The 23,106-nt window shown below is 36.3% G+C and overlaps 6 protein-coding genes across 8 annotated transcripts in view; 3 read left to right on the forward strand and 3 right to left on the reverse strand.

The window, feature by feature from the left end:
- LOC105220753 (supervillin) overlaps window positions 1-10,915 on the reverse strand; it is a 363,739-nt gene extending 352,824 nt beyond the window's left edge. Inside the window, exon 1 of one of the 3 annotated variants that reach the window (XM_054228592.1) lies at window positions 10,683-10,915. In XM_054228592.1, coding sequence (XP_054084567.1) covers window positions 10,683-10,689 — 7 coding nt within the window. In that variant the 5' untranslated portion in view covers window positions 10,690-10,915. Of the gene's footprint in view, window positions 1-7,727; window positions 8,321-10,362; window positions 10,512-10,682 lie in introns of those variants that run through there. The other 2 variants (XM_054228584.1, XM_054228583.1) reach the window with 2 other exon arrangements.
- A 228-nt stretch (window positions 10,916-11,143) lies between these two features.
- On the forward strand, window positions 11,144-12,175 carry LOC105220749 (uncharacterized protein C7orf50 homolog). The gene is made up of 2 exons (XM_011197215.3): window positions 11,144-11,434; window positions 11,493-12,175. Exons 1-2 carry the CDS (start codon window positions 11,281-11,283, stop codon window positions 12,068-12,070), a joined length of 732 nt encoding a protein of 243 aa, XP_011195517.2. The 5' UTR covers window positions 11,144-11,280; the 3' UTR covers window positions 12,071-12,175.
- Window positions 12,128-15,093, reverse strand: LOC105220748 (nucleolar MIF4G domain-containing protein 1 homolog). Its single transcript, XM_011197214.3, has 2 exons — window positions 14,010-15,093; window positions 12,128-13,935 (listed from the first exon to the last, which is right to left on the reverse strand). Exons 1-2 carry the CDS (start codon window positions 14,887-14,889, stop codon window positions 12,260-12,262), a joined length of 2,556 nt encoding a protein of 851 aa, XP_011195516.2. The 5' UTR covers window positions 14,890-15,093; the 3' UTR covers window positions 12,128-12,259.
- A 143-nt stretch (window positions 15,094-15,236) lies between these two features.
- Window positions 15,237-15,941, forward strand: LOC105220746 (39S ribosomal protein L23, mitochondrial). The gene is made up of 2 exons (XM_011197212.3): window positions 15,237-15,653; window positions 15,717-15,941. The coding sequence occupies exons 1-2, from the start codon at window positions 15,360-15,362 to the stop codon at window positions 15,873-15,875; spliced, it is 453 nt and encodes a 150-aa protein (XP_011195514.1). The 5' UTR covers window positions 15,237-15,359; the 3' UTR covers window positions 15,876-15,941.
- On the reverse strand, window positions 15,921-16,716 carry LOC105220747 (thioredoxin, mitochondrial). Its single transcript, XM_011197213.3, has 2 exons — window positions 16,396-16,716; window positions 15,921-16,324 (listed from the first exon to the last, which is right to left on the reverse strand). Exons 1-2 carry the CDS (start codon window positions 16,575-16,577, stop codon window positions 16,078-16,080), a joined length of 429 nt encoding a protein of 142 aa, XP_011195515.1. The 5' UTR covers window positions 16,578-16,716; the 3' UTR covers window positions 15,921-16,077.
- Window positions 16,717-17,190: 474 nt separating this feature from the next.
- Window positions 17,191-22,316, forward strand: LOC105220745 (E3 ubiquitin-protein ligase MARCHF6). Its single transcript, XM_011197211.3, has 3 exons — window positions 17,191-19,092; window positions 19,154-19,348; window positions 19,416-22,316. The coding sequence occupies exons 1-3, from the start codon at window positions 17,521-17,523 to the stop codon at window positions 20,844-20,846; spliced, it is 3,198 nt and encodes a 1,065-aa protein (XP_011195513.2). The 5' UTR covers window positions 17,191-17,520; the 3' UTR covers window positions 20,847-22,316.
- The last annotated feature ends 790 nt before the right edge of the window (window positions 22,317-23,106 follow it).

Raw genomic sequence — 23,106 nt, forward strand, 5'->3', positions numbered from 1 at the left:
CTATGTATAAAATTAGCGCAAAGTCTTAATGATCTTATAAAATAATAAATGAACGCAGAAATTAATATACATGTGTAGAAGATATATCCATATATATGTATGTAAGATATATCCATATGTAAAGGGAAGGCAGCTGTTCAAAAATGCAAAATTTGTTTATGAATTTTGAGCCAAAAATCACTTAAAATACACAAACAAATCTCAATACACAAAATTTTCAACGGAAAACAGAAGACATGGCGGGCCGTTGAGAAAAACGCCGCTGACAACTGACAGATATACTCGTACACAGTATATATGGACGTCTCACATGCGCATGACGTTGGTGACAAATGAAAATAAATGATCTCCAACCGGCAGTCGTCGGGATACAAGTTCAAATATTAGAGAAATAAATGCAAATTATTTGATGCGAAATTTTGAACGCAATGGTAGAGGAGAAGAAGAGGGGGAGCTTGTTGGTGAAACTATAGCGAAATGAGGAAGATTGCCTTGAGGCAACGAAAGCCAAGTCGTTAATAAAGCGTAAAATACGAAAATAAACACTGACGACATCAAATGGCAGCAGGGAAATACGGTAAATAGAGGATATTATAGTAGAAGAGATCTTGAGAGAAAAAGAAAAAATTGAAAAATCAACACAGAAAATCAAAGAGCAAAACTGGAATGTGTTGATATACATATGTGATGAAAATAGAGGTAACGGAAAAAATCGAGGTATTTTCAAAATGTATTGAAAACTACCGTGTGTTTTTCTAGAGTCAACTGTCTGCTATGTGGAGGAAAATTGTCAAAACTACCATTAGACCCCTGAAAACAGCGGAAATTCCTAACTTAGTTTTCATAACCTACAAAAGTACGCATATTTCAGTCAGTCAGTCAGTCAGTGCACGCAACAAAAACAAAGTAGGTCAGGTGGGCAACTGGCAAATTTCATGCTATGCCATGCCATGCCATGCCATGCCATGCCACATAGCAAGTAATAACATTGAAATTAAAACTGATTTATTTGGGTTATATCGCTCCACAGCCAATCGGCTGGGCAAGCAATGTGCAAATAAACAAATAATGGGCAATAACTAAAACGAAAATTGAAATTGAAAATGAAAATGAAACGCTGTGCAGGTGATAAAAATTTGGCTTTTTGGCAACATGCGCGAGTACTAGTTGTGGCTATGCTAATTTCAATTTACATATTTGTTACGAATATTTATTTTTCTTTAACATTTATGTCTGAGAAAGAATTTGTAATAGAAATATACCGTTATTTTTTTTACTTCTGAGCATATTTATAACCAAAAAATAATACAGTTGTGGGAAAAATATTAGAATTATAGTTGTTTTATATTGAGAGATTGACTTGATGTTAGAATTCTACAGATTGCAAGATTGCTTCTCTACTTAAACCTCAAAATTAAATGAAGAGATTAATCTTATCGAAGCTCTAAATTTCTAAACTGAAATTCCAGGATTTAAAAAATTTGGATTATGAAATATCTTTTTCACTTTTATAATTAAATAGCTTGTTTATTAGAAGTACATATTTTCATCGGTTCTAAGGTCATCTTCATCCACTACCCAAATTTACCCCTACTCCTTTATCCTAAATCTTTAGTCTTGGGCTCTGAAGCCTTACGTTTTTCTGAAGTTGATGTAGTTTTGTTCATGGTGATCGTTTAGCAAATCTGAGATACACATGCCTCATACCTCATCACTAGTTTCTAGAACAAATTTATAAAGGGATCTAACCTAAAGTATGATAAGTGAAGACTACTGTTGAGTAAGAAATCAAATCTCATAATTGAAAAACATTGAATTAAAATTGAAACATCAAGACCATAACGTGATTGTGGCTCAACTCTCACCAAACACTCCTTAATTTCTAGAACATGATAAGAAAAACCTTCTTTGCTTGTTCGTGAATTCTTGGCCAAAAACAATACTGTAACGATGCCCCAGCATCCATATTCGCCAGACATGGCTCCGTGTGACTTTTTCCTGTTTAAAAAAATAAACAGAACTTTAAAGAGCCGTCGACAAGCATACGAGGAATCGAAAAAGCCAAAAGCTATCCCAAAAATCGAGTTCGAGAGGTGTTTGGATGAATGGAAGAAGTACTGGCATAAGTGCATTATATCGAATATAGACTATTTTGTAGGCGACAATAATGAACTAGCCGAAAAATTTCGTTTTTTTTTTTCAAAAATCCCAAATTCCCGTTATATTTTTGTACTGAAAGAGGTTACAGAAAGACATGGGAACTATATGCAATGCGATTATCTAATGAAGCGTCTCATGGGTTATGAAATATAGGTTATCATGAAAAGAATTGGAACCCGATGTTAGTGACAGAGGAAGACGATAGTCACCTCAATTTAAAAATAAACTAAATAGCGAAGGATATGGGTTCAACTGCTCTTCGGAATTTGTGGTAACTTGCGAAAAGGCGAAGTAATATTGAATAAAATGAACTCTAAGATGCGACAAAGAATAAAATCAATGATTTCAAAAAGACATCAGGATATAATCAGTTTAATTTAATGATGATAGTTTGACATAATAAGATTATCCTGTATTAAAAACAATTAGTGTAAACTATACAAACAGTTTAATCTTCAAACAGTCTATCGTTATATTGATTACCTAACAGCAAACTGTACATTATACCATTTATATGATATATGTTTTATCTTTCGTCTCTTTACTAACTATTTACTTTATCTATGCTACACCATTCACTTTATTAAATCAATGCTCTTAATTGTCTATAAAATGTGTTGGAAACCAAAGTAATTTCCAGCGCCAGTCGCTTCCACATTCGGTGCGTGCCGATGTTGTCACAGTAATGCCAACAGCAATAGCAACAACATGCTATGGTGTTGCAGCGATTACTTAATGCGTGCGTAACGGTGGTTTCAATTTACCTCCGACAATTTGCAATTGGGTTGTTGGTATTTACAGTTAATCAGTCACGAACAGCTGCTGGTGTCGGTTGTGCCATTTAGAGGCAGAGAGCCACAGAGGACAGACAGACGGACAGGTGAATTAGATGGGGTTAACAAGTGACTGCCGCATTAGTTGTCGTTGATGACGGAATTTATCGATTGACGTTAAATGGATGATGGATGAAATATGTTTAACGCGCATGGATAACAGAGGTCGATTGATGGTAATTAGATAAAGTGGATAGATAGGTGATAAAATCGTATTTTATGCAGAAAAAGGAAGTTCTAAGAAGACTGCACCTTATAAATCTATATTCTAGATGAGTCTTGAAAAATATAGTCTTTTTTTAGATTCACGTGTTTGTATATAGTACATATGTACATATGTGTATAATATATGTGAACTCAAGCACTAGGAAAGTAGCATGCCCCCATTAAAAGTCGCAACCGACCCGTCAAAATAGTTGGCATATTTTTCGTATCGAACATGACATGAAAAATATTTAAGGTTGACGTGACATTTTCGGTGGTTGCCTAACCTGTGTAAAACACACTTTCTCGCTATGAACCATTTGCCCTGTTTTTGGGCGCCAAGTCATATGGCTGTGTGCGTGGATTTAGATGATTGACAGCAACATCAACTTGGCAAAGCGGAGACCACACTATATTTTAATACTTATAATACAAAATGGGCATTAAATTGCAGGCAGTCTAAGAGTGAGTGGCATTTGGTGGCTTTTAATAGGGAAGGTCTGAAAATATTTTGCTTTTGAACAGCCGCCATTGCTTATGCGTGATAGAACAGCTGTTGAGCTAAAGATTTAGCGTTCATCTAAACGAAGAATTATACGCTATTTGTAGATCCGATAGTACTATAGTTTCGTTCACATAACAATTGTTTGTATGTCATAAAACTTAACGAGTTAGATATGGGGTTATATATATCATATTGATCAGGATGACGAGACAAGTTGGGACAAAATTCATATGTCAGAAACTAGTTGACCGATTTTAATGAATATTGGTATATAATATTTTCTTGATACCCTGATATTGCTGCTGGAAAATCGGTTCATCACCACGCTTCCTTCCTATATAACTCAATTTTGAATTCCATCTAAGTGGTTCGCTTTATAAATCACAAGAGCCAATGAAGACAATGGAACAAAACTTTAGACAAATACTGCATTTGAGGTGTGGCATCACAAATCGGACTATAACATTTCAAGGCCCCATTGCCTAAGGATAATTTTAAACAGAAAATATAGGTAAATCTCTTAATTTCATATTTTTCGGAGGGAATCTCTTTCTTCTCAATGTGTGTCTCTGTACCAAAAATAATTAAAATCGGATCATAGCTCGGCTCATCGGTCCTGGAGTTACCCAGCTTCCAAAAACTATATATAATGATTTTCGTTATTCCAATGGACTTTATGACGAATATATGCGTAAAATTGTTCTTGCGAACACATTTTCAAAATAATTTTTACATCCCTGAAATAATTTTGAAAAATACTACTTCCTAGCAGTATATCGGTCAGATCCATATCGTTAACCTCGACTTCAGTTCGATTCCAGCTTTCTAGCAACATCTAAGTTTATTCTAAATGCGATTACTCTTAAAAGGACCCACAGTAGCCGTTCGTAGTAAGAAGATCCCTCTTTTAAGATTCATCTTTCGAATTCCATATGCGGTAATATCACGAGAAACTGTCTCCACTGTATACAGAAAAACGTAACGACAGTCTGAGACTCTATAAGTATAAGTTACGACGTTCTTATATGGATTTCATAAAATTTCCTACAGGGAAGGTGGTGCAGATTACAGCACTAATTCTAATAGCAGTTGCACAAAGGTACGCAGAACAACAACAACAATATGAAGGTGGAAAAAACGACAATATTTAACATTGACAACACAAAATTGTCAGCTGACCCTTAAAAAAGCAATATTTGACATTTGCGCTAGAAAGCGAATATTTCGAATGCGAACAACAATGAGGAGGCGGCACATGGAGCATAGAGAAAAACAAAACAGAGAATTTGAGGTGTATTTGAGAGCAAGAAGAACATATATTTTTTACAGTTTTATACTAATATGACAACAAAAAGTATATAATATGCTGCAGCAGAAACTTGATATGCCATGAAACACAGACAACAACAACAACAATGGTTAACCAAATGCGCCGCATGTGCGGACCATTTAATACAATTTTAGCTTAACAAAATGCTGTTTTCTTGAAAGCTTGCAAGTGCGTGCAACAACAATGCCGAACACAACAAAATAAAAAAATAGAAAATAGAAAAAACAAATATTTATACCAAAAATGCACAGTAAATCACCCAACAAACAACACTTCGCATAAAATTCCACTTTCAACAACATGTGGCAAAAATATTGCCAGACTTATAAACATTTTTATATTGTTCAGCTTTGGCGCTTTGGCGCTTGAAAGTGCAATAATGACTTCGGCAGACTGCTAAGTCATAAGCACACATGCATGCCAGGCGCTGGGCAGCTCTCCCCCACAGCTGTATTTATTCAACAGCAATGATGCATTCGGCCAAACTACTAACGCGTCATTAACAGCGCCACAGCAATTGATGCAGTCAGTATGGATTGCATCAGCGGCTGTGCACTGCACAATGGTTTTGTGGAAAACAGTGGCTGCGATTGAACTCATCCATATGCAGATCTTTATGTGCATGTTTATATGTATGTAAGTAGGTATGTGTGTTATGGCAATTGCAGAAGTGGCGCTGATGCATTTATGATAATACTGTGCGCAATCAGTGACCTACAACGGCTGAGTGCAACACCAACTCGCCGCATTTGTTAGGAGAAATGACGAAATGTGAGTGCACACACCTTCAAACACCCGCTAATCACTTGAATAAGAGTGGAACTTCCACTGATTAGCATTTTCTATGTGTTGGTTGGTTGATTACCTCAGTGAGTCGCGCCTCTGCTTCTAATTAGCGCGCGTTAACGTAATTTTTTGCACTTTCCATGAGAACTTTAATGACTGGGGGTCAAATTCTTTTGCTGATTAATCTGTTAGGAGCTTCGTAATCTCCGCCAACTGTTTGAACTCGAATTTGTTCGGTGTCTTATTGGTGTAAGACTTTTAGGGGCTGGAGAAAGTGATTTACCATTCTCTCATTCCAAGAAGTTGCGACACTTTGTACTTTTAATCGAATCCAATCCGATATTAGAAAGATGGGTTCGGGTCAATCCCCACAACAGCCGGTTCTGCGATACACCGGGATTGACTCGTATTTTCGGATCCAACCAAGGACTGTTATTTCGGCGACCCAGACCTGTCTGGGTCGGTAAGTTCTAGTCTTCTATTTAACGGGGTCAGTTGTACATAACCGGAACGGACCCGGATTTTTATCTGACAAAGGACTATCAAATCGGCATCAATCCACAATACTGTTTGGGGAATGTTTTATGCCGCTACAACAACAACAACGAAGAACCTAGAATCTATCGTTTCCACGAGTCAGTTCTACGTAACCGAAATGGACACGGATTTGTATCCGGCTAAGGGGTGTCAAATTGACTATATTCCTTGGACGCTAAAGGCAGTATAGTCCTCGACTGTCAGAAAAAATATATAGTTTATAGACATATTTAGGTTTTTTGGCTACTAATCCGACAAATCTCGCTTGCTACTAGTACCTCAAGCCTAACAAATATTCGATTCGCTCTCTAGTTGAACGAAGAGAGAGACCCTGAGAACTCGGATTCTTTATTTACTGGTTTTTAGAAAAAAATATTTAATCATTCGTCTACGTTGATGCTGCTGTCTTTCAAAAAGTTCTAATTAAATTTAACAATTCCCGTTATTTTTTGAACTCACCACGTATATAAAATTTATTATATCTCCTAACTCCTTGCTTTCCTTTCTCCAGTTTCTAGTTTCTTTATAAATTGTTTACCAACGTTATATGGACAACAACAAATTTTATAATGAATACATTAAAAGAGAAAAAAATATTTATTTATTTTTTATTAAAAAAAAAAATAGTCTGTAAACTTTTTACTGAATATTATTTAAAAAAAAATTTCTTCGACGATTAAAAAAATTAGTTTTGACAAAAAAAAAATATAAAAAAAATAAAACAAAACAAAAAATAAAATAAAATAGAAAAAAAACAATAAAAAAATATTAGAAAAAAATATAAAAAAATAAAACAAAAAAACATAAAAAAATATTAAAAAGCAGATTAAAAAAAATATTTTATATAAATACAATTATTGGATTTCTTCCATTACATAAAAATAAATAAAAAATATATATGAAAAATATTAGAAAAAAAAAAATGAAATATATAAAACCAAAAAAAACATAGAAAAACAAATATTTTATATAAATAAAAATATTGGATTTCTTCCATTACTAAAAAATTTATTTAAAAAAAACAATGAAAAAATATTAGAAAAAAATAAAATAAAAAATTAAACAAAAAAAAATATTTAAAAAAATATATTTTATATACATAAAAATGTTAGATTGAGAATGAGTTTTATTGGAAAAAAGATTGTCTAATGGATAAAGAAGCACAAACAATTTTTTTTAATATAAATATATATTTTCTTTTCCGGGAGCTGTAAAATATATTGCTCCACCACCTAGTAGCCATAAATTCTCTAATTCAAAACAAAAACAAATATTAATATATTATAGAAAACAAATAACTATGTATGTTTATTTTTTTAATATCTAATGTTATTTTTCATTTACATATCTACACATTTACTGCTGTACTCACACAATATTAGCGTACTGATGTGCCAACGAAAATCATCTAGAACAGAGGCGCCACACAGCTGACGTAAATCTAACCCAAAGTCGTTTGAAAGAAACGCAAAATCTTAAGCTTCGCGACAAGGACAAAAGATTTGCAAGAAATTAACGTTTCGTTTTAGAATTTTTCACAAAAGAAAATGAAAGAACTTTGTATGAAATTTGTTGCACCAACTCTTTAATGGCTTTTAATGCGGTTTTCGCTTAACACACTTCACGAATATATTTCCGGTCTACGACAACAGACTGCTGCCAAGCACTTTTAATTTTCACTGTGGTATTTTTACACAATTTTCCCGATTTTTGTTTTTCCTTTACGGAGGTTGGTAAAACACGCGACGACAGTAATAGGTGACTTGGCGGCGCTTTGTCGACTTGTTGTCACAGTAACCGAAACGACCGAATGGATCAACAAAAACGTTTGCGTTTATATTGTATTTGTATTTAAGTTGTTTTTACTGAATTTTGTGAAAAGAGTTGTAGTATTGTGTGTTGAGACTTGGTAGTTGCACCAACAATGGCTTATTGATTATTTTTACGACCATTACAAGTAAACGTACCGCGAGTAAGGCTGGGCTTGTTGTAATGTTGTTGCAGAGGGTTGGCGGCACAAGACAAACACAACGGCGTAAGTCAATGATTTCCACGCAGTTGCGGTTGCATGCCAATGCAATGTATGTTGAGTAAATATTGCTAGTAACACAATGATTGTTGTTGTTATTTTGGCTTTAGCTTGTCAACAATCCAATTAGTAGGCAGTAGAAATACCTACAAGCGCCTGGAAAATCAGCGCGGTTTTGAGTTACCCTCACTCACTAGAGCCTTTGTCACACTTACTACACAGACAGACATGCATATATGCGGAAAAGCAAAACACAGTAGAATTCACAAGATATTTTTAGTAATTTTCATTGAATGGCATATAATTGCAATAATTTATTTTTGTGAAACGTTTGCCAAAAATCGCACTTAAATTACGTTCAATGGACATTCAAGTGACGCACATAGAGGCCCACGCATTACTCATACGCCGGGTGGGCCAAGACAATTTTCTTGCTTTTCGTAAATACACTTTCACATTCACTGCGCACAGATGTTTTGAACGACTTTTTCACTATTTTCTGGCAATTACAGATTAATTAAAATAATTTTCTTTCAAAAAATAAACCGTTAATTTTGAACCAACATCAAAGGTTACTCATACGCAATTGTGAGTGATTATTGGACACGTTAAGTGTAAATATGTATGTATTGTATTTAATATTATTGTTAAATATACGAAAACCGCACGAGAAATTATTTCAATATTTCAGTAATGAAGTAGCAACGGAAGAAAAATCTTTAGAACGAACGTTTCAAAAATTGTACACCTTCAGAACACGCACAACGCCAAACTGATTTGAGAAATGCATAAGAAATGTGTAGCAACCAACCACCACAACGTCTGGCGATTGCGGCACTGTTAAAATTTGATTTTGTTGTATTTTTTATACATATTTGAATGTGTCTGTATGTGTGTGTGTCATGATATTTGTCCGTTCGCGCATCTCTCAGTGTATGAAACAAAATAAGCCTCCATTGGAAAGGCTTTGCGGGGGCAGACAGACACACTAAATATATTGTACAGTCAAATAGATATATTAGTACATAGCTATAAACATATATAGTTATATACTTAGCGTTGTAAATAAATGCCTATTTATATGTATATCGCACGTTCTTCTATTTTTCTAAGCGTTGTTGTACACCTATACACATAGAAGTATGTAAATTATAGACGCCTGCCGATGCCGGCAAAAATAGAAATCGTGAAATTTTTTTAAATTTAAAGTGGCAGCACCTCAACCGACACGCTCATCATTCCGAATCAATTTGCTGTACAACAGTATCGAGATTGTATATTCTTAATTACTTATAGTATATAGAAACGTAAGTATTAATATACATTTATATGTGCAAAGTTTATTCTTTCATGAAGTAAAAAAATTCATGAATTAAACACATATAGTATGTACATATAAGCGATCAAATATTATTGGTAAGTGCTTATACTAGCAATATCTCAATTTTATTCATAGAAAATGTACACTGTTGTGTGAAAATTTAGCAGTCATCTACATTATGATACATTCAAATTAGTATTAGTGAATTAATCTGATAAGCCATGATCCTACTTAAGAAAATGGGATCTATGTAACCTAAATGAGCTCTAATTTATATGTGATTATGTGAAACACCGTAGCTTTAAAGCAAATTCGATAAGATTTGACACTAATGATCACTACACAAGATGAACTAATTATTCCTATTGTGTTGGTGCATCCTCGAGAATTAGCGTAAAAAAACCTCTGGAGTTTTATAATGGGTTCTAGGCGATGGATTCTTGAATTTAAGTGATGGTGTAACTTTTTGGCATCACAAAGGACTGTCCTCAACAGGATAAGTGTGTTTTCTCCGGTAGGGAACATCCATTTAACATAACCTAACCTAAGTATTCCTATTTGGTTATGAGGCTCACATTATTTTATGGAAAAAGTTAACAAACACTGTATATTAATAAAATAAATCTTATAAATATAAAATAAATACAATTAGCTCACCTTATATTGGTTATCGGAAAGGCTTCACTGCAAAGGGCGTGTTGTGTCCTTGATCTTCACTCCTTCAACAACCGTTTAATATTTTTTATTCGCGCACCACTTATTAAACAAATTACACTAACAATTTACACAAATTACTATAAACTGATTTCGCGAATTAATAATTTTCACGTAGAAAAAAAAACAGAAAACGCCGCTGGTGCCGCTACATACACCTGTACACATGTACTATGCATATACAAATAGCTTTTCGTGCGGACTACTGCCTCCAAATCATACATACAAGCGACGGTGATTATTAAAAATTTAACACAACTTACCTTTCATTAAAATTGAAATATTTGCCTAGAACGTATGAGGACTAACTAATTGCGATTACAAGCTAGAATTTAACACGATTTTCAAGCTTTCGTAGAATTAGAACATTTGATTTGATTAATTGGTAATTGCTAGCGATACACTTATTGAATTAAATACACACATACTTTAACTAACTACGTTTTGTTACGAAAAACACTTAATTTATTGCTATTTTTCACATTTTAGAAACACCAAAAAGAACACTTTTGCATCAAAGGCTTGCGGCAATTTTCCAATAAACAAAAAGACGCGCACGAATTGCAATTTTTCGCGGAATCCAACAACAACTGACAGTGAGTTTTTTGCAGCTTTCTTCCACATTGTCATTCGTAACTTTTGCAGCTGCATTGTTATTGTTTTGTTTATAAAGTAGTTGGAAATGCAAGGTGTAAACGAGAAGGCGTGAAGGGAGACATTTGTGAACGCCTACTATTTGTGAAGTACATTGTGAATTAGTAATTATGTGGAAGAAGAAGAATCACGTGTCAAATGATTGAAGTTTGATTTGTGCAATGTTTTTATTAAGAACTACATAAGACTTGATAAAATTGTATAGAAATGGCAAAAAAAGAAAATAAAGTGGAGAAAACTTCACCAGCAACACAAATTAAAACCAAAGCTAAAAAACGAAAACATGTCTCAAAAGATAATGACGAGGAAGTGGCCAGCAAGAGCTTAATCGTTGAAGCAGTGGAAGAGCATGCGGGGGAAAGTAAGTGATATTATATTATTGAAAATTATTTTTAAATTATTCATTACTCAATTCATAGAAACCGCTGTGAAAGCGCTGAAGCGTAAAAATAAAGAGAAGGGTACTATTAAGGAAAAACGTAGCAAAACCAACAGTGGGCAGGATGATGTAGAAGGCGCTGACAATGATGTAGAAGCAACAGAGGAACCCACGTTGGAGGAGTTGCGTGAAAGTGAAAAGCCAGAAAATGTGAATGCTGTAGTAACCGTGCGTCAAAAGAAGAAACAAAAGCACAAACAACGACTCGAATTGCAGAAAGATCAAACAGAAAGCAAGGAACGTTACCGCAACGAAGAGTACCTGCGTAAGTGGAAGAATTCGCGTTCAGAGTGGAAATTTGAGAAACTGCGACAGATTTCCATACAGCAAACTGTATTTGATGAAGATAAAATCGGTGCAGAGATGTGGCCCATTGCACTTGAGTACTTGTCAGGCTCCAAGGGCGCAGCTAAAGCGCAAATCATAAAATTAGCCGAACAGTGTATTGAAAAGCTGGACAAGCAATGTGGCGAGGAAATAAGCGAGGAAGAGCAGAAAGCTATATACGATTCCTCAAAATATCAACGTGCACGTGATTTGCTACAAAGTTTCGATTAAGCATTTGGGAAGGCGGCGAGATATCTTTTAAAAAATTAATATATGCTTTGTAGTATGTAAATAATTTTAAAGGACTTAAGTTTATAAAGTTTGTTTTTGTCAAAATTTTTATTTTGTTTTAGTTGTAATTTTTTTTTTTGTAACTTACAAATCTTAAATTTATTTTACGTTAAAATTAACTATACAAAATTACAAGTCCACATATGCCAATATGTTGTCAACATAATCTGCACGTTTCTTTAAATGACTCAATTGTTCCTCACTCAGCTTCAGTTTGCTCTCCTCTTGCAGCAGGAAGTGTTGTATGAACAAGCGTATGCTGTTCTTAAATTGTACGAGCTTTGTGTTTTTGGCAACACGTTCGAATGCCTGATAGATTTCATTATCGTTCTCGCTCAGCAGTAAACCGATCATTATTTCTTTCATGAATATGAAGCTTATCTTGTCCAGTTGCAAAAAGTTAACAACCTTCAGCACCGACAACTGTAAACCGCCATTTAATATCAAATGTTGTAGGAATTTCGCTAAATTCTTAACTTGTAACTTGTTCAGCGTTTCCATGTCGTTAATGCGATCCCACGTAGCGAACTGAAAAGCCAGTTGGAATTTGCGATTGTAGTGACAGAATTTCAGCGCCAGGTGAGCATAATACGGATTAGCGCGTTTCTCGTTCAAACAACAGTGTATGATCACATAGGCAATGCTGCGTTGATCTTTCAACGCCAAGTGCAATATTTTCTCGAAAGCGTCAACATAGTCCTCCGCACCCATTATGATGCAGAATATGTTTCGCCGTTCCTCTGTATTCATTTTCTGCTGTTTCGCCAGCTTTAGCAGTTTTTCCGAGAAGCGTTGTCCAGCAAGTACGCCGTCGTCCTTCTTTTGCTTCGACGCCGAGTTGATATCATCGATGTTGCCACTCCACGCCGAACCAACCACCCACCATTTGCCCACTTGATCTGCACGCAACAGATCATCCATCGTTATATTGAGTGTCGTTACGTATTTGTCATTGCGCAGCATAGCTTTTAAACGTTTGCGCAGATTCTCCGCCAGCTCCGGATCAAATTGTGGTATTTTATTGATATTATTATTTTTAACTGCATTCAAAATGTCAACCATGAATTTCAGACGCAAGTTCTCTTTCAATTCCAAGGGAGCTTCCGCAATTTTGCGCTGCACACTTAACATCATTTCTTTAAAAGCCAACGGATCGTCCTTACGCAATTTGAAACCGACCGATTGGAAGATAAGCAGCAGACACTCAATTGATTTTTCACACAAGTTATCAGACAACCGTCCAATTATTTCCAACAGCAAACGGTGTTCATATATTTTGAAGATATATATGTATGCGAGTACTAAAATTAAATTGTTCAGTTTCTTATCTTCGACGGCCAATGAGAAAATATCCTTTAAAAGTGCGTCAAATTGCTCAATGAACATTTGTAGAAAGTGTGCGCCAATTTCATTGCCGACTTGTGCATGTAGATAGGCCAAAAGCACCATGTGCTCCTGCACCATACGTTCATTCGTCATGGTACGCCCAAGCAATGCCTCTCGTAGCAGTGCGCCAAGCGTTTCATTCATGTTGTAGCGTGAATTTTTCATATATAACTCTTCAATGCCATTGGCGATCTTGTGTAAATTAGCCTCAGAAAGTCGATTTAACAAACCCTTACAATTTTTGCGCAACCGTTCCAGCAGTTGTGACTGTTTGCTATCATTCTGTGTGGCTGCGAGCAATGCACGTTGATGGGGCGGTATATATTTTTGTGACTGCGGCGCCTCAGCTTTTGTTTCAGCATCATTTTTGATGATATTGCCGTCTTTATCACGTTTTCTGCCATAAATGTCTTCTTTTACTAAAATAAGAGCAAAAATTGAAGGATTTGATATGAAATTATTGCATTATTAAAATTTAGATTTATATACATACCTTGCTCCTCGGTATTTTCTTCGCCATCTTCCTCATCCTCATCAACACTACCATCTCCTTCGCTGTCGCCAGCATCTTCACCACTTTGACTATCTTCATCACCTAAATCTCCTCCCATCAAATCCTCATCTCCTTCATCATCAAATTCGTCCTCATCACTCCACCCTCCAGCATTCTGCCTTTGTAATTCCTCCTTTCGTTTTTCTTTTAGCTCAAGTTTACGCTTCTCCTCTTCATCATCCAAACAGAACTCCAAGGCGTAATCCAAACCGTCGCTGAACATTTTGCGCACCAAACGGTTTTTGTCTTTAGTCTTGTTGAGTTTCAACTTCTTTTCTAATTTTGAAATTATGCGGTCCTCTTCTTCATTCTCAATTTTAAGTTGTTTCAGACGTTGTTTTCGCGACACATTCTCCAAATCTTTTTGTTGCTTCAACACCCGTCGGCGTTGTTCCTCGGCGTCAGGGCGTGTGGGTTGTTGCTTTTTCTTTCTCTTCTGTTCTTGGATTGGTTTGTCTTGTTTCGCCAGGTTCGCTGGTATGCGTGCATTGACATCTTCATCCGAGAAATCCGAAGCGATGGATTCATCATTATCAGAATCTATTTTACCAGAAAGCAACTCCTCAATTGGTATATCTTCAGGTGCAACAACTTTGGTTGACTTTTTGGATTTCTTCTTTTTTCCTTTCTTCGATTTTTGTGCATTTGCTGCTGCTGCCTTTGCATCAGCCACCAGTGCAGCACCATTAGTTTTGTTTGAGAAGAACAAACGCTTATTTTCTTTCTTGCCCTGTAGCTTCGCCTTCCGGAGTTCTTTGCGGGATAGCTTTTTATTGGACGCGCCTTTTCCTTTATCTTTTTTCTTTGCAACTTTTGTCATTTTTATTTATTAAATATGCTTTGATTTCAATAAATTGTGAATTTTTACTTTAAATTATCGCACAGCTGATTAGGGCAAACACGTGCGCGACGATAACAAATACGAAGAAAACAATACAGTGTAATCAAGAAAGGTAAATTCTCTTCGAGAATAATGTATAAAACGTTTTATAATTGATTTACCAATCGAAGGAATATAATTAAACACTTTTAGCACTCTCAGCAAATATTTTCGCTTCAAAATAAATGTGATTCCAAAATTGTAAAGTTTAAATTCAAAGTTATTCCCGTTTGCTTTTACATGCCGAAACGTAAACAAAACAATACAACAACAACTTCAGCTCTGTTCGTTTTGTGTTTTCACATGCTTTTTTATTTTGACAACCACACAGCTGTTCATGTTGTTCAGTGAGATCGAGTGGAAAAGGAGTTAAAACATTTAATTGTAATAACTTGGTATAAATTCCTGAAATGTCGACACGCTGGTATCCAATTTATCAACGGGGCAACCCCCAGTTACGTATATTTCTGCCGAACTTCTGGATGAAGCTTATACGGCCGGCGGAAGAACAGCCAAAAAATGTTGCTACATTTTCCGTGTCCATGCAGATGACCAAATATGATGTAAAGAATTATTTGGAAAAGATTTATAAATTGCCGGTAGTAGACGTACGAACACGCATTGAAATGGGTAAAACCAAACGAGATCAAACTATGGGCTATGTGACCAAAGAAGATGATGTTAAGATTGCTTATGTAACATTGGTGAGTACTTGCTGGATATTTATATGTTCAAGATTAATTATGTGTAATTTCTATACTTTACAGCCACGTACTGAAGAGTTCACCTTCCCCGATTTATTTTCGAAGAAAGAAGAACAAAAGAAAGCGGAAGAAAAATCATTAGATGATTCCAAACAAGGATTCAAACGTTTCCTAGACCGCAATAAGAAACGACCGGGTACACCTGGCTGGTACTCTATTTAATTATATAAGTGTCATATATCAATAGGAGACAGAATAAAACATGGCTTTTCATCAATTATTAAATAATTTTTTATTCCAAGAACAAATTTAATTTATTTTTGTTGAACAAAGTTAAAGCATTAAATGTTTTCAAAAAGATCAATTTTGTTGTTGTTGAATTATAATCTAAATCTTTGATTTTTATAGAAACCTTCTAATTGAATTATTTGGCTTCCTCAACAGCTTTATCAATCCATGCGCGAATCTTATCTGTGTCCTGTAAGCCGACCATACGATTCACTACTTTGCCCTCTTTCATTACCAGCAGAACAGGCACGGCACCAACGTCGTAATCGAGCGCCAATTCGCTGTGTTCATCAATGTCTACTTTGGCCAATTTTATAGCACCGGCTTTCTCACCCACCACAGTTTCAATGCGTGGAGTTAGCATTTTGCATGGATTGCACCATCTGCCATAAAATATAAAATTTATAAAGATATAGAATATTATACGGTTATATAACAGTAAGATGAAACTCACGTTGCGAAAAAATCCACTATTACTGGCTTGTCACTTTTCTTGACTTTTTGATCGAAATCCTCGGCGCTTTGCACCTGAAAGATCTCCCGATTTGTTATTGTTGTGCATATAGCACGAGCCTGTGCACGTAACGCGGGCTTGGCCAATTGACCGACGACATTATTCATTTTGTTCAGGAACATTTCTACAACGTTTACGTTTTTATTACAATTAAAATTTTGAAACTAAATGCTTTAGCTATATGTTGCCGGAAAAAATTATTGCGACGAATTTTTAACGAATGTCTAATAACACACAAAAATTCTCATCAATTTTGACATAAACGAACAGCTGTATTTGTGACATCACGAAGTTGCCAGCATAAAAACAAATAATTTCGAAAAGAAAAAACCGGTTTCCCATTTGTAATAATTACCCATATAGTTACATAAATAATTTTTTTTTGTAATTTAATTTTATTTTATATATTCAATCACAACTTCAAGTATTATAGCTGTTTGTACAATATTTTATTTTTCATTGGTCTTTTTCATATCCGAAAAGTTACAAAAACCTCAAACTTCAGCAAAACTCGGCAAACTTCACCGAGTACCGCATGCAAATAGCTAACCCTTTAAAAATTAATTTTGAACATAGAAATTATCATGATATCAAATATAGCCTTAATATCTATGTAGTATTTGATGAAATAATTATAAAAATTTATTTTTTAAAGTTGTTTCAAGCTAATAATAGCCGAAATACGATCTTTCCAGAATAATAGTATTTTAGCTATCTGGCAATGCTATGCTGTCAAAAATTTGGTTTTTCTCTGAGGTTGGTCATACTGAAATTGCAGCTGCTGGATTATTTTCACACGCAAAAAAAGTTAAACTATTTAGTAATTGAAAAAATCTTTACGGAATAAAACATTTAGTTAACAAAAAGGAAGGCATTAACATTAAAAAACTATTTTCACCCACAACAGTTTGTTCGACATAATAAATTTGGTGATTTTGTAAGGAAGAAAGGTCAAACGAAGTAGAATTGTCAAAGTCGCGCAAATACGAGCAAAACAAAGAGATTGACGTGTGCTGTAATGGAATAGACATCAACATTTTATTTGCCCACAGAACTACAGTAGTCATGGATGATAATTCACAGGATATTTGCCGTGTGTGCCGTTGTGAGGCACAATCGGACCGTCCACTATTCTACCCATGTATATGTACGGGCAGTATTAAGTACATACACCAGGACTGCTTAATGCAATGGATGCGTTATTCACATAAGGAGTATTGTGAATTGTGCGGTCATCGCTTTAGCTTTCAGCCGATCTATTCGCCTGATATGCCGCGTGTTTTGCCCTTACGTGATGTGGCTGGTGGTTTATTATCGGCTGTTGCCAAGGCAGCCAAATCATGGTTCCATTATTCTTTAGTCGGTTTGGCCTGGTTCGGTATCGTGCCATTGTCTGCCTACCGTACATACCGTTATTTGTTTCGCGCTTCATCATTTGACATGATACTATCCATGCCGTTCGACGTTTTCTCCACAAACAATTTGGCTTCTGATGCATTCCGCGGTTGTTTCGTTGTAACTTGTACGCTACTGTCGTTTATCGGTTTAGTTTGGCTGCGAGAGCAGATATTACATGGTGGTGGTCCGGATTGGTTGGAACGCGACGATGCACCAGCTGCTGTGAATGATGGCGAAGAACAAGCACAACCGGAAGTAGCTAGACCACCAGCCGCTGCTGAAGATGTCAGAGTTGGTGGAGGTGTTGATGCTGCAGTGCAAGCTGAACTTGGTGGTGACGATGTTGCCGACATTGAAGATGATGAAAGTGACAATGAGGAAGCGCCTATTGATATGCCAATGAATAATGCAGCGCCAGCAGCTGTTAATCCTGCAGAAGAGGAAGGTGAAATACCGTTGGAATTCGGACCAAGACAACAACATCTGCCGGGTGTTGGCAACAACAATAACAATGTTAATGCAGCAGCCGATGATGCAGGCGCCGCACAAGCTGGTGCCGCCGCAGCTGGTGCAGGTGCTGCCGCTGAAAATGATAACGACAACGATGAACCTAACTGGAATCCAATGGAATGGGATCGTGCCGCCGAAGAACTGACTTGGGAGCGTTTGCTTGGACTGGATGGTTCATTAATCTTTCTGGAACACGTATTTTGGATAATCTCGCTAAATACTCTATTCATTGTTACATTCGCTTTTTGCCCTTACTGTATTGGCAATTTTATACTAAGCTCTTTGGATCTGCTGCAACCGGATAAACCGCTGCTGCATTTCCACGGTCTCATCACCACGCTATTCGGCTACTGCTTCATCGGCTTAACTTTGGTTGTGCTACACTTCTTTGCGCGCGTCTTTCGTATGCGTCGCGTGCGCTGGTTAATCGGTCTGTGCTATATAGTTGTGAAAGTGTCGCTGCTGTCCGTTGTTGAAATCGGTGTACTGCCACTAGTGTGCGGTTGGTGGTTGGATATATGCTCGTTACCACTGTTCGATGCCAGCATAAAGGATCGCAAGGTGAGCTTCAAAGCTGCTCCAGGTACATCGCTCTTTGTTCACTGGATGTTTGGCATGGTGTATGTCTACTACTTCGCCGCTTTCATCTCATTGTTGCGGGAAGTACTGCGTCCCGGTGTGCTCTGGTTTTTGCGTAATCTGAACGATCCGGATTTCAGTCCAATACAGGTATAGTCAAGTTATTATGAGTGAGAGCAACATATTTAATTACTTTTTTTTTAATTTACAGGAAATGATCCATTTGCCAATACTGCGCCATGTACGCCGTCTTATTGCTTCCGCTATGATTTTTGGCTCCGCTGTGCTCTTAATGCTTTGGCTACCGATACGCATGCTCAAAACAATTTGGCCGTCATTCTTACCTTACACACTATCTGGCGATTCGGTTGTTAATGAGCTCAGCTTGCAACTACTACTGCTGCAGGTGATTACCTATAATTATTCTTACATTCTTACAAGTTCAACTTAACCTCATTTATAATTCTTTACAGATAATTCTGCCCGGCTTCTTTGAACAATCGCATACACGCATTTGGCTTAAGGGCTTGTTACGCATATGGTGTGTTTGTGTATCCTGGGTGCTTGGCATACGCAGTTATTTGCTCGGTACTGAACAACCTAACGCTGACGCCGCCAATAATGCTGCAAACGGTGCCGCCGCCGCTGCACCAGCCGCTGAAGCTGCACCCGAAGCTGCTGCCAATAATGATGCCGCACCGCAACCGAATGCCAACGCTGACCAAGCAGATGCTGCCGCCGCACGCCCACAACCCGCACTACCGTTACCACGCGAACGTAACCTCGGTGCAGTGCATCAGGCTATAATGCAACGCGATGTGCCGGTCGGTTTTCAACCATACGATCGTCCATCACTCTTCCCGTTGCGCTTGTGTGGTCTACTCTTTTTCATGTGCGTGTCTTTGGTAATCGCTTCGGTCATAACACTAACGGTACCGGTTTGGATTGGTCGTCAAGTGATGGCTTTGTGGTCCGTTGGTGGCCATTTCACAAATCAAGTAGTAGCCCAAGCACCGGAGGTATCACCACGTCCACACGAACTGTACACGGCCGCATTGGGCACCTATCTCTGTTGGATAATCTCACGCGGTGTTGCGATTGCAGTCAACTTGCTGCCGCAGGGACGTGCAGCAGTTGTTGACAAAATAAAGCATTGGCTACGTGTTGGCGCCTCCTACGCCTTGCCCGTACTCATATTCGTACTAATGCTGGGCGTTATACCGCTACTGTTTGGACTACTACTCGAGTTGGTGGTGGTGATACCGTTGCGTGTGCCCTTCTTTCAAACACCCATACACTTTTTGTGGCAAGATTGGGCACTCGGTGTGCTCTATACCAAAATCGCCATAGCGTTGACGCTAATGGGTCCCGATTGGCATTTGAAGCGTGCACTCGAACGTGCATACCGCGATGGTTTGCGTGATATTGATTTGAAGTTTTTGATACGCGAATTGGCCACACCCGTCATCACCTGTTTCGGTTTGGCACTGGCCATACCCTACGTAATCGCGCACTCCATATTACCGATATTCTTTAAGAACTCCGTGGCACGCTTGGAAATATCGCGCATTGTCTATCCGGTATTCTTCATAATTGTCGTGGTGATTGCATACATTTACTTCGAGATCAAACAATTCAAAAAGCTATATGTCGCCATTAAGGTGGACAAATATTTGGTGGGTCAACGACTGGTGAACTATGAACATCGCAAGCGCAAGCAAGAAGCCGAAGCTGCAGAGGCGGCCGCAGCAGCCTCATCCTCAACTGATGGCGCGCAAGCAGCCAAGGATGAGCCCGAGGAGGCGGCCATCAATGCAGCGAGCATACTGGAGCGCGAAGAGTTGGAAATGCGGCGCAGAGAGGCAGCGCTGGTGGAAGATTTGGTGCGTGATGATTTATTATAATGCCAACAACACTAAATTGCAGGCAAATGAAATGAAGAGAAGTGAAAATAATACCTACCGTTACTTATGCATACGTGCATACCATTTCCGAAGGTGGAATTAGTGAAATTAATCTATTACACGGCAGCAAAATTATGTAAACACAACAAACAAATTCAAATAAATCGAATTGTATTAAGCGTCAGAAGGCGTTCATTCATTTAGGCGTGCAACTATCAGTGATTTGTGATTTATTTGTGTAATAGAAAATTTCATTTTTGGTGTCAGTGACATAATTAAAAAGTTAAGCAGCAGCCTAATGATCAGCTTAATGAGTTTTCGTGTCTCAAAATTCTCGCAGTTTCTAATTTCTATTTGGAAATGGTTGCCATGTGAATTGTGTAAATTAATTTGCGTACGAAAAGCCAGAAAGCGTTGTGATCTGTAGGTATGTGCGTGTATTTCGTGCGCTCAACGATTTGAGCTGCGTTTGAGCGCGATTTTGGGTGTTCTAGATTTAATGGGGTCAACAGTTTAGCATACGAGTCATAATAAAATTAATGGAGAAGCAAAAAAAAAATTAAATAATTTCAAAAAAAATAAAATAATTTGAAAAAAAAAAATAAAAAATAAATAATATTAAAAATAATAGATGTGAAATAATGCCGTTGTGAATTCGGAATTTGTTATTTTAAATATTTTCCGATAATTTTTTTTTTAATTTTTGCAATTTTTTTTTTTTAATTTTTGAATTTTTTTTTTAATTTTTGCAATTTTGTTTTTAATTTTTGCAATTTTTTTTTAAATTTTTGCAATTTTTTTTTCAATTTTTGCATTTTTTTTAATTTTTGAAATTTTTTTTTTTAATTTTTGCTATTTTTTTTTTAATTTTCACAATTTTTTTTTTAAATTTTCGCAATTTTTGTTTTAATTTTTTGCTTTCTTTTCAAAAATCAAAATTTCTGTCGTAATTATTTAGTATGTAAATTGTTTTCTTCACACATATTTGAAGCTGGATAGCTGCATAATCTTACTCTAAATTCTATTATATACACTCATAAGTAGCAATAAAACGAAATTCAATATTTAATATAATTCATTTATAAAAAATTCACCGACACTCCCATACTTTTCTCTGTGTATTGCAAATATTTTGTAATTATTAAAATTTTAAAATTCTCAACACAGAATTTTTAATAAAAAAAAACAAAAAAAATTAGTAATGAAATGTAGTTTTAGTAAGTCATAAATATACATATACATAAACATACGTACATAGTATATATGTACACAATTGCATATATAGAATTGAACTTGAATTCGCCGCAAATCCAAAACTTTTTCTTTGGAAATTACAGAAAATTTAAATATTTTAAATTCTGTATTGATTGCTATTAATTAAATACCGAGTATATGAATGTATATTGTATAAGCTAAGGTTACGAACAAAAATGAGAATAAAAATAAAAGACATAAAAAAATGTAAAAAAATATTCTTTGATTCAAAATATTTGGGTTTTAAGGGTTCCGGAAAGTATTAAAAGTCCGCTGATAAGTCAAAAAATCACTTTTCGAAAATTACCCTATCCTCTATATTCTGAGAATTCAGGAAATAAACTGGATTTTGTAATCATTTTTGAAAATATTAAAAAAAAATTACCAAAATGATACTTGGTTTCCGTTGGGCTTCTGATTTCAATTCAATCCATTCTTCAAGAAATTCCAAAATTTTGAAGTAAAAAACTCTTTTGGGATGTTCTTACTGGCGACAGACCTGGAAATATGCAAATAAGAAGCGACCGATGCGAGCGTTGTCGACTTTGGACCAATGAAGTATGGATAAGTGGATCGTCTCTCTGAGCACTCAACAAAAACTCAACCATAGTGTTCGGTTTGTTCGGATCGTGAGTCCATCTACTATGGTCGTCACAGAATTCGCTCATATAACTTGTAGGATCTTACTTTTCCCTGTAATATTTAAAAAATTAAACCGAAAAGAGGAGGAAAAGCTCGAGCAAATTTCCATTAAAACTCTGCAGTTAAATGTTCTCTTAAAATAATGCTAATTTTGAAGATTTTTTAAGTATACTACGCTGAGCTCTTTGTAACTATTAAGGCACATTCATATTTCATATTCTGTTTCTTTTGGTGTGTCTTGCACAAATTCGTATTATACATCCACCTGTAGCACCACATCCATACAATTGTTGTACCGGTCGTATAAGCAACTCAAACCAACCGTCGTAATCGGCCACCAATCTGCCAATCAATCAAATAATCC

Source organism: Zeugodacus cucurbitae, chromosome 4 (assembly GCF_028554725.1).
Source record: "Zeugodacus cucurbitae isolate PBARC_wt_2022May chromosome 4, idZeuCucr1.2, whole genome shotgun sequence".
Taxonomy (NCBI): domain Eukaryota; kingdom Metazoa; phylum Arthropoda; class Insecta; order Diptera; family Tephritidae; genus Zeugodacus; species Zeugodacus cucurbitae.